The 12,417-nt window shown below is 36.0% G+C and overlaps 1 protein-coding gene across 1 annotated transcript in view; it reads right to left on the bottom strand.

Annotated features, from left to right (window-relative positions):
• Positions 1–1,197: 1,197 nt before the first annotated feature.
• LOC149561566 (respiratory burst oxidase homolog protein C-like) overlaps positions 1,198–12,417 on the bottom strand; it is an 87,448-nt gene continuing 76,228 nt past the window's right edge. Inside the window, exon 5 of the mRNA XM_089827867.1 lies at positions 1,198–2,369. Within this exon, the coding sequence (XP_089683993.1) occupies positions 1,198–2,369 (1,172 nt within the window). The remainder of the gene's footprint in view (positions 2,370–12,417) is intronic.

Below are 12,417 nucleotides of genomic sequence, written 5' to 3' on the forward strand. Positions count from 1 at the left end.
GTGCAAATTGAAGAAAAGTTTATATGGCTTGAAGCAAGAACCTTGACAATGGTATCTAAAATTTGATAGTTTTATGCATGAGCATGGATATAGTAGGTGTCATTCATATCATTGTATTTATTTTAAGAGGTTGGATGATGACAACTACATTATTTTATGTTTATATGTTGATGATATGCTTGTAGCTAGGTCCAACATGGATCATATTAAGGGTGTTAGAAGTTGTAATCTTTCCTTGGTGTATTTATAAACCAAGGTTAGAAATCCTTTCTTTATTGTTGTAATATATTAGGATATAAGCCAAGGTATCCTAATATATTTCTTTTTTGTCCTTTTTCCACTACATCTTATTTTGTCATCTAGTGGAATATGTGAGGACAAATATATATTGTAATTTCTAATTTTAGATTATTCCTCCTTAAGAGGAATCTCACACTTGGCCTCACACACTTATGAATGGTGGAATTCATAGACATGGGAGTTACATTCTAACTCCTCTCTCTCATCTCTATTTAAGAGATGACCCTCTTCTCTCATTTAACAATGAGGGTTCGTCCTCTTCTCAAGTATTGTATGAGCCATAGCTCTCTTGCTCTCTCTCTCTTTCTTCTTAGGCTTTTCATGCCTCATTCATAATGTCACAAGGGGTTTTCTTTGCTTTCCCCTTTCCAAATATCTTGTCTCATGGTGTTGGAGCTTGAAGCTTTCTCTCTCCTATTTTATGGTAATATCTTTTCATGCATTTACTCACTTAGATTCTTTCCTGGTATTGCTTATTTACATATTTCTTTCTACATTTCTAACATGGTATCAGAGCAGTTTAATCTTTGTTTTGAGTTTTTGCATGAAGGTATGATTCGAAGGAGACTCTTGAGAGAGATTTCACTAATTTCTCCTTTAATCTTCTTAAGATGGAAGAAATTGAATTTTTTTTTTGGGTTTGGCTGGTTTACCGCCAAACCTGATTAACTTCTACTTGCTCTAATTTGTGCAGGTTACTTCTTATTTTTTATTAGTTTTCATCTCACCCCTTTGGCAGGCTTGCTGCCAAAAGGGTTTTCCTATCTAGATATCAATTTTTTTTACTCTTGTTAATAGAAGATCAAAACATTTCTTTGTGCCTCTATAAAACAAAGGAATTGTTCATTTTTTTCAGTTTGAGTCATTTGGAGCTCTCTACAAGAAATTGCTCTTTTTCTAAATTATTCTGAAATTTTGTAAAATGGGTGTGAGAATAGTGAAGTCTTTATGTGTAAAATCTAGTGACAGTTGTCTCAAATCATTAGTAGGAGTAGCAGGACCGCAGTAGAAAACCCCGACTCTGGCATTTTTATGCTTTAGAGCAATACTCTTGAAGACATTTCTCCAATTGGGCTTGGCAAAGTGTGTGCGAACTCTGGTTCCAGAAACAATATCAACACCATGCTTGGCGTGATTTAGAGCTTGCAACATAGCAATCAATGCTGACCGAGCATCACCCTCTTCATAAACACTTGTACAAGAGTTATGTAGCTCAATTATTCCCTTCTGGTCTATTTCTGCCACTTCATTCATTATTCCTTTAAACCATTCAAATGATCCTTGCTCTCTAGTGACCCAGTAGAAGCAAGCACGGGCTGTATTGAAAGGTTTCTTCTTCTGTCTCCTAGTATTCTCCAGACCTCTTTCTTCTTCATATACTTTCATGTGATTAACAATGTCCTTAAGAATGCTATTAAATGGAGTAGCTCCAATTCCAAGTCCAACAAGAAGCAAGACGTCATATTTTTTGTAATCTTGAGCTGGTGCTCCGTAAGGCCCGTCAATGAGCAACTTTGGGAACCTTTGGTTGTATTCTCCATGCATGAGATCAGCTCTCAGCAGACCACTTTTCCCAGTCATGGGAGGCTCACATACCTCTGCAAAGAAATTTTTAAGTTCCCGAGTCCAATCACCCAATGTACAAATATGAACACTCAAGTAGTCATCTCCTGGGGCTGATGTTATGGAGAATGGATGCCATTCAAATGGTGATATGATAGGGAAATTGACAAACATGTATTGACCACTCTTGTATCTAAATCCTTGAGGCTTTGACATGTGAAGTGTCAAGACATTGCCTGGATATATGGTTACCTTGATTATTTTCACAGGTTTTGAGCCAGATCTGAAAGCCCTCAGAATCCGCTCCCCTCCATACAACAACACAGGAATTGCAAAATTCATCCATGTCATTTTCGAGTACCATTCATGTGTGAGGTATAGAGAAGTTCCATGAACGATCAAGAGAATGTAAACAATCACAAACAAATGGTGTGAATACCAAAAAGCGTTGAATCCGGTGAGCCTCTGCAATGGTTTGGGAAGTGTTTTTCGAGAAGGATACTCGGCTCTGGGTCTCGGCACAAAACCCACAAATATTATTGGAGAATCATTTTCAAGAGAGAGCTCACCACTACTGTGTCACTAGTTGTGAGGATTCTTCTTCCCTATTTCATTGGTGAGTTATCTATCAAATTTGGTGGTTTACACAAGATCCAGTTAAACTGCCATTTATTGAGGATACAATGTTTATCCGATTTATCTTGTGTGGGACTGGCTTGCTCTCCTGGCTCTACCGAATGAGTCTATTCCTTATTATCTGTGTTCTATTTCGGCTTATGTGTTCTCTCATGCTTAGTCGGTTTGAGGACTATAGTAGCCTTTTCAAAGGCATGCCTAATGTTTCGATCATTTTAAAGGAGCATATGAGCATTCGTCAGCAGAAGTACCGCCATTCCTAAGATTGCCATTGCCATTACCTTACCTATTTTTTCCTTGTCGTTGAGAACTTATGGCAGGTTTTTTTTAGCTAGCTATGATTTTATTTGGTTTCATCAGTCTATTCCTAAAATCTATTATTTTTAGTAACATTTTCTTGTCTTTTCATGCAAGATTCTTTTTTCTTTTTTGAGCTCTTGACAGAGGCATCATTTTCTTTTATCATTGCCTTTTGTCAACCTATTTTTGGCAAGAAATCATTCATTGTCAAACAAGTGCAATATTCTATTTTAAATCTCTCTTACTCATTACAAGCTTTTATTCAAACTTTTTTTAGAAATTTTTTTTTAACTCTTTTTAGTATATTCTTATCTGCCAGATCTGACCTCTATCATTAATTACTAAGTTTTTTTAGTTATATCTTTCTTAATGTTTTATTTCAAAAAAAATTCTTTTTGAATCACTTCCAATCTTGAAGGCATAGTATGAGAAAAATTGGGAGATCTTTTTGCCCCATGACTTTATGTTCTTATTACTTTGAGGTTATATTTTTGAACCAAGGTAAATCTTGTGATTTTTTATTGTGACTTTCCAAAATATTAAGTATGGAAAGGTGATTATTTTCTTTAACCAATCTATTTTCTTATATTTATTTGAGTATATATGGGGGCCCACATATATGCCTAGATAAATATATAATTTATGACTATAATATTTCAGAAATTAATATATACCTTTGCAAAATGAATTAAATACTCATGTTTACACTCAATGGAGTTTTATACCTGATATCTATATTTAGTTGATCTTCCTTAAATCATTTTACTTAATTGGATTATGAGTAATCTTACACTATTGCCTTCATTATTTAATAATTTGATTTTATTGATCTATCTACACATGGTTGCAGTTTTATGCTTTTATAGCATCGTTCCATGCCCATGTTGGCACTTTATGATTTTATACCATTGATATACATGATTTATATGATATTTGTTTTGAGATGCATATGGAGCCAATTTTTTCAAGGATAACTATGTAGGTCCCCTCAGTATAACTGATACATAGTTTCCTTATCTGGCCCATGGCGTATCCCTCCATCCTATATTGGTATGCACTCATTTTATATGGAGTTTCCCTCCATTTGATCCTATCTATTCCCTTTTGATAGGATAATATTTTTATGGAGTTTCCCTCCATGTTGTTCCATTTTTGTTCCTCCATGAAGAGTATTTTATTATTGGAGTTTTCTCTCCAAATTCAGATAATTTGATCCAATTTGAAGGCAATATGTTGTTATATCCTCATAATCCATTCTTTTGATTATCCTAACAAAATCATGATAATTCTAATTTGATCAGCATGTCTCTCCTTTATGTTATTTTCATATATTAATGTGATAATGATCTGCATACATTATTGCTTAGATCATGAGTCATGCATGTTATGGAGGGACACCCCCATTAACTTGCAGTGAGATGATTCATTAAGTGGACTGTCTATATCCACATGATTGATGCAAGATTGATGCAATTATCATTAGTTGGCCTTGTTTGTGGTCATTTGTGCATTAGTATAATATACTTTTCATGAGAGCATTGATCAAGATTTTTACTCAAATTTCCCTTGTTGACAATTTTTTAGCATATAATTTATCTTGATATCAGGTTATCTCCATTGTTTTGTGGTAACATGTTTTACTCATTGTTTCTCTATGAGAGTTTTATTATCCTTATTCAAAAGGATTTTGAATTTTCATAAATGATGGCATTCTACTTGTGGATATTTGTCTTGTTGTTCTCTTTTTTTTCAGGTAATCCATCAAGGAACCTTCTTGAAGATGTGTCTATGCTTCCACATTCAAAGGACTCATGTGCTTCTCTTGGCCCTACAAATGGCTTGAAGACAATCAAATTACTTCATATTGAAGATTAAATTGCAGATTTTTGTAAATTATGGGTTTAATACCCTTTGATGTAATTACCCCAAGTAAAGATTAAAGGGGGGTGTTAGAAGTTGTAATCTTTCCTTGGTGTATTTATAAACCAAGGTTAGAACTCCTTTCTTTATTGTTGTAATATATTAGGATATAAGCCAAGGTATCCTAATATATTTCTTTTTTGTCCTTTTTCCACTACATCTTATTTTGTCATCTAGTGGAATATGTGAGGACAAATATATATTGTAATTTTTAATTTTAGATTATTCCTCCTTAAGAGGAATCTCACACTTGGCCTCACACACTTAGGAATGGTGGCATTCATAGACATGGGAGTTACATTCTAACTCCTCTCTCTCATCTCTATTTAAGAGATGACCCTCTTCTCTCATTTAACAATGAGGGTTCTTCCTCTTCTCAAGTATTGTATGAGCCATAGCTCTCTTGATCTCTCTCTCTTTCTTCTTAGGCTTTTCATGCCTCATTCATAATGTCACAAGGGGTTTTCTTTTCTTACCCCTTTCCAAATATCTTGTCTCATGGTGTTGGAGCTTGAAGCTTTCTCTCTCCTATTTTATGGTAATATCTTTTCATGCATTTACTCACTTAGATTCTTTCCTCGTATTGTTTATTTACATATTTCTTTCTACATTTCTAACAGGTTGAAACACCAATTAACACATGCATTTGCTATGAAGGATTTGGGGGCAGAAAAAAATCCTTGGTTTGAAAATTTGTAGAGATAGGAAGAACAAGAAATTGACATTATCTTAGGCTGATTATATTGAGAAGGTGTTGCAATGTTTCTCTATAGAGAATGCTAAAGCTATCAGCACACCTTTACCTAGTCATTTGAAGTTGACTAAGGAGATGTGTACCAAGACACAAGAAGAGGAGGACAAGATGTCTAAAGTACCTTATGCTTTAGCTATAGGAAGCTTGATGTATGTTATGGTATGTACTAGGCTAGATATTGCACATGTAGTGGGAGTTGTTAGCAAGTATATGAGTCATCCAGGAATTCAGCATTGGAATGTAGTTAAATGGATTCTTCAATATTTGAGAGGAACATCTAGTAAGTGTTTACACTTTTGGGGCTCTAATACTGATTTACAGGGCTATGTTGACTTAGATTTGGCAAGGGATATTGATACCAAGTGGAGTACTACAGGTTATGTATTTACTATTGATTGGGCAGTAGTGAGCTAGGTTTCTAGGTTATAGAAGGTTAATGTTTTATCCACTATAGAGGCAGAATATAATGTTGCTATAGAGGAAGCTAAGTAGATGATATGGCTTTAGTTCTTCTTGAAAGAATTAGGACACCCATAGAAGGATAATTATTTTTTTACAGATAGTTACGGTACCATTCATCTTGCAAAGAATTCAGCTCCACATTCAAAGACAAAACACATATAGTTGTGGTACCATTTCATTCAGTCAGTTTTGGATGATAGAAATTTAAAGCTAGAGAAGATACATACAAATGAAAATCCAACAGATATGTTTACAGAGGTAGTGAAAAGGGAGAAGTTGAATTCCTCTTCAGCTTCAGTTGGTCTTCTAGATTGAACAGAATAAAAGAATAGCAGTCCAAAGTGGTTTGATATTCCAGTGGGAGCTATAGGTTTAGTAGTGCTATGATCAGTCTCCAAGTGGGAGGTTATTATTGTGGAGGCTACGTCCACCAATAAGTCCAATATTATTATTATCTAGTGATTACAACCTAAAAACAATATGTAATCCCTTACTGCTCAATACCACTGCAAGAACCAATTTTCACATCACCCATTACGAAAATCCCTAACCCTAAACCTTTTTATACAAGCTTTTTGCTACTTACAAAATTAGGGCTAGAATAATAGAAAAATAGTAGCTGACACCTTTTATAATATAAGAGAAATTTTTGCTTCAATGGTGTTGCCCCCAAAAACTCTCATGGGAAATAATCTAGAGGGAAATCATACTGAATAAACCTCTAAGTTTGATTAGGATCCACATCACAAAAGAATTTAATTCCTAACTTCTCACTTTTGAATTAGAAAGTTTGAAGTAAAACTCAAAATCCTCTCCACAAGGATTTATTGTTCTATTCGTTGTGGGAGGTACAGGCATGGGATCATCGCGAGATCAGTCTTGTTGGATCCATCTCGGGGAGACCTTGGATTATCGTGATTTTTGGCTAATTGTGTCCAATTTTTATTTCATGGTTTAGATTCCCATTTTTCCCTTTTGGCTGTGAGGTAGGGCTCTCCCATTTTATTGTTTCAACTCCATTTCTACTTTTATTTTTGGTAGTTATTTGTTAGGAGGTTGAGAACTAGTTTTTGGTAGTTATTTGTTAGGAGTTGAGAACTAGTGTTCCCCTTCATTTTGATATGTTAGCTTTACCTGGTTGGGTGGGTATGAGTATTTCCATATTTTCCAAGATGACGGTTTGGGGTTTTACACCATTATGCTAGCCATTTTTGCATACAAACTCCAAACCTAGATTTTATTTGATATTTGTGGCTTGTGTACCCTAATACCAAATAGGTTTTACTTTTGAAGTTTTTGAGTTTTGAAGTTTTTTGCCTTGATTTATGTGCCACCTAGTTTTCTTGGGTTTTCTTGGCATGATTTTGGTCATAAAATTGGATTATGTATAGGATGTTAGTCGGACCATTGTTGCACTTTTATTTTTGCATTGGGATGTGTGCACATTTGTACTACCAATGTTGTGTTTGGTTGAGTGATTTTATACCTAGTTTTATTATTTCTTTTGTACCCTTGTTTTTATTTCATGGATACTAGGATTCATGTAGAATCCATACTCCCAAATTGAGGTTGGTTCAGTGAGTTCATGATGTATGGTTTTATTGTCCTTTGGGATTCATGTAGAATCTGTCCTCCCAAGACTATTTTTAGTTGAGTGATATTTTGTTGTGTTATGATCTTTGTGATGGTGGTGTGCCACACATGAGTACATACGCTTACATTTTTTGGGTGACTTGTGAAGCCTGATCTTCTGTGGTATTTTTAGGAGTTATGACCATTGGGTTTGGGTTGAGAATATGCATGCCTATGGGCACTCATCACTAGATGAGCATGGGTAGGGTAGGGTAGCGTATGGAGGGGGCTTCTATTTTTGAAGCCCAATGACTATTTCCTAAGGGTTGGCATGCAAAAGTTTTAAGTACGTGATAACTAAATAAAATGTGTGAGTGGTAATAAAACTTAGGAAAATAAAATGTTATGTGTGAGAGCTTTCCATTGAGGAGTTGAATTGCATGATCTAATATTGGGCTTGTCAATGCCAACTGACTCTCCATAATGTCAGCCCTTACATAGTAGCCCATTGAGTGTCTGACTAGGACCTATAGTTTATGCATTGTCTCAAATCTTGGTTTAAGTCATCATTACTATTTGGTGTGAGTGTTAGCCATGGATGTTTGCTTTACTTGAGTGTGGTTCGATCATTATCTCAATCAACATAGTGGGAGTGGACCTATGGGTTCCACATAGTTGGGAGGCATAGCTACCTTCACGATTGCTGGGAACCGGTGTACAAAGATAATGTTTTGTCCTAGTGCGACCGTTGTTGGATATTTTCACTTGGTACTTTGGGTTCTAGAGTATGCTTTCTTGTGATTTATGCTTTCATTGGAATTCTTAGATATCATGTTTAGATTATGTTAGTTTATTGACACATTCCTATATTATGATGTTTAGCATATGATTAGATGATGTGATTTTCTTAGTTGGAATATCTAAGGCTTTACCTTTTAGCATGTTAGATTTCCTATTCTTATGGTGTTATTACACTTTAGTAGTGACTTCATCATAAGATAAGTCTGACTATCTAGTTGGCAGTTTGGGATATTACGTGCAGTGGATGACTAGGTCCTTCAAGGTCTCATGTTGCTATTATGGTTGGGAGTAACCACACACTTAGTTTGTTATTTTTGTATACTACGATGTTGCTTTCACTTATTTCCCTTCACTGCTATGATAAATGGTTAGATGCAGTTTCCATCTTTCACTTATTTTGTTTGAGTTTCTTCACCTCAATTGTGGATCTGATACTCCTTAGTGTGGAGGAAATTTATTTCCTATCTTTTTATCTTTATGCTCTATGGCTTGATGTTTTGTATCCTCACGCAAAATTGCACTTTCTCACATGAGAATGAAAAAGCTCATGTGGTGTGTTGGGTTTCCTTGAGCAACTTATAGTGCATCCTCGCATAAAACCCAATACTAGTCTAGGGTATTTTGGCTACTAGGCCAAGAAATTCCTCACGTGATTAGGAAGATCCTCATGTGGCTTGCCTAACATTCTCATGTGGAGGAGGATATCCTTGCTCAAAAATTTGTCAGTTTTGTTTTTGATGGGGACACAACCCAAGCACAGAATGGACATAGCAAGAAAGGGAAAATTTTATTAATAGTAAAGATATGCTAGTACACTTAGTGCAGAGAAACAAACTCCAAAACATGCCCTAAGGGCTTACAATAGCATAAATCTGGAGATAAATTCTTCTCCCAGTATCTTCTCTCAAACTCCACTCTGAACTGCCTTTTACAATGCTAGAAATGTTCTTAAATAGACCTCGAAGGGTTAAGGATTAGGAATGCATTTTAGAAAGTGCTAGTTGGCATCCACCGACCAAGTAAAAGGCTCCAGAAGCTACATTAGAAGTCGGTGCAAATCTAGAAGAATCCAAAAATGGTAACCGAACTTTTAGAAGGCATAACTTTTGAACTGTAGCTCCGATTGACGAACCGTTTACATTTTCGAAAAGCTCTCGAAGCACTCTGTAGCCCTATGGATCAGCTTTTCTCATCCCCCATTTTTAACCCTTTTCAAGGTCATTTAATGCCCCTAACCTAAATTTGAAGCATTCTTAGGAGGTCTCCAAAAGCTGAAAAACTGTGATAACTTTCAAACCATGGGGCCTTTTGACCTGATTCTTTTTTTGGAATGCTCTAAATCACAATGAAAATCTTTCGACAAAATTACACCTTTTAGTTCACCAAAATGATGGCTCAATTACATACTCTCTTTTTTTGGCATTTACACATATCCCAAGGTGTTCAAATACTCTATCCTAGAACACTGATAGTGGAACTGGGAGAGTTGGAACCTTTATTTGACCCAAATGGGTATCCAAAAAAGAAAACACATGAAACAGAAACTAAGTCTAAGTACATTTTTTTGGGTGACACAGGATTTCCCTTATACCTCTGGATGCTCCTGCATCAGACACCTAGGGTAGATTGAAAAGTGACCCTGTCACTTTATGAATGGTAGAGGAAATCCCAAATGGGAAACCTCAGCTGCTGAAATCCAAGTTGAGTCCTCTATCGGTTGTCCTTTCCACTTGACCAAATACTCTTCATACTACCTATTTCTGGTACTCCTGCCCACACGATGATCTAGAATGTCTTCTATCTCCTCCTTCTTAGAAGCAGGAATTGGATATGGCTCTAACATTGGCTCCTCATCTGCACCATCATCATGATACTCTGTTAAGTCTACAATGTTGAAAATAGGAGAAATGTGAATACCATCTAGCAACTCCACCTCATATGCATTTCTTGAGTCATGTTTCTTTAGAATTTTGTAGGGGCCAAATTTTTTCATTTTCAGCTTGTTGTAAGTACTGGCTGAAAATCTTTCTTTTTGTAAGTGTACCATGACTAGATCCCCTACTTGGAATTCGTTATGTCTTCTCCTTTGATGAGCCCTAGATTTATACTCTTGATTCATCTTGGTAATGTGTGCTTGAACCTCTTCATGTTGACGCTTGATATGTTCAGCAAATTCTTTAGGTTCAACACTTGTCCTCTCCCCTTGCTCTATCTTCCTCAATTCTAGTGCAGTCCTTGGGCTACTTCCATATACAATTTGGAATGGTGATTTTCTAGTACTCCTATTTATAGAGTTATTGTAAGCAAATCTTCTTGTGGTAGAATCAAATCTCACTCCTCGGGCTTATCCCCAACTAAACATCTCAGTAAATTGCCCAAACTTTTGTTTACCACTTTTGTTTGATCGTTAATCTACGGGTGATGTGTGGAATTGAATTTCAAGTCTGTTCTCAACTTCTTCCACAATGTTCTCTAGAAATACCCCACAAATTTAGTATCTCTGTCAGAAACTATACTCCTTGGGAGACCATGTAGTCTTACCACCTCTCTGAAAAACAAGTCTGCAATATGGAAAACATCATGAGTTTTGTGGCATGGAATGAAATGTGCCATTTTGGAGAACCGGTCAACCACCACAAATACTAAGTCATTGCCCCTTTGTGTCCTCAGCAATCCAAGAAAAAAATCCATACTTATGTCCTCCCATGGATTTGATGGAACATGCAATGGCTGATATAGTCCAGTATTATGACTAATTCCCTTGGCAACTTGACAAATCTAACAACTCTGTACAAACTTCTTCACATCTTGTGAAATTTGAGGCCAAAAATAATGTTCTCTAAGAATGGAAATGGTCTTATCTTGACCAAAATGTCCTGCCATCCCTCCACTGTGTTTCTTCGTAATCAGATTTTCCCTCATGGAACTCCTTGGAATGCACAATTGACTGCCCTTGAATAACATACCATCCTGAATCAGATAGTCTAACCACTTAGTTTTGTCTACAGCAACAAGCTCTTTAAAAGCTTTCCACGCTTCAACAAAATCAGGATCTTCAGGGTACAAATTCTTGAGTTCATCAAACCCAACTACTTCAACCTGCATTACTATAAGCAACAATTGTCTCCTACTTAGTGCATCTGCAACCCTATTAGATTTTCCACTCCTATGCTTCAACACAAATGTATAGCTCTGCAAGAACTCTACCCACTTCATATGCCTCTGATTCAATTTACCTTGGCTATTTAGGTACTGTAATGCTTGGTGATCAGTATAAAAAAAAAATTCCTTTGGAAACAAATAATGCCTCCATTTCTTTAAGGCTTGAACTATTGCATAGAACTCTTGATCATAAACAGAATACTTCTTTTTTGCATCATTCAAATTTTCACTAAAATATGCAATAGGCTTACCTTTTTGGCTTAATACAGCCCCAAAAGTGCTGCCACTAGCATCACAATCCACCTAGAACACCTTTCTAAAATCTATAAGTGCTAGTTCACAGGTTGTTCTATCACCTTCTTCTTCAGCAATTCAAAACTTCTTGTAGCTGCCGCATTCCATTTGAACTCTTTTCTATCCCCTCTTAATGTGTCGGTCTGGGGTGCACACATGCCACTGAAATTCTTAATGAACTTCTTGTAAAAACTAACCAGACCATGAAATGATCTTACCTCAGTAGTAGACCTTGGAGTAGGCCATTCCAAGATGGCTTTTACCTTCTCTGGATCTATTTTGAGACCTTTAGGTGATATAACAAACCCCAAGTAGACTAACTCCTTTTTTGCAAAGATACACTTCTTTAGATTAATTAACAGTTTCTCTTCCCTTAACCTTTCAAGGACACTATGAATATGCAATAAATGTTCTTCCAAAGTCTTGCTAAAAATTAAAATATCATCCAAATAGACAATAAATTTTTTTCCCAAGAACTTCTTAAGTACCTCATTCATAAGCTGCATGAAGGTGCTTGGGGCATTCGTCAATCCAAAGGGCGTGACTAACCACTCATAAAGACCCTCCTTGGTCTTGAAGGTTGTTTTCCACTCATCTCCTTCTTGAATCCATATCTGGTGATAACCACTCTTGAGATCTATCTTTGTGAAGTA

This window comes from Cupressus sempervirens, chromosome 4 (assembly GCF_028749045.1).
Source record: "Cupressus sempervirens isolate cs-2001-9-10 chromosome 4, ASM2874904v1, whole genome shotgun sequence".
Lineage (NCBI taxonomy): Eukaryota > Viridiplantae > Streptophyta > Pinopsida > Cupressales > Cupressaceae > Cupressus > Cupressus sempervirens.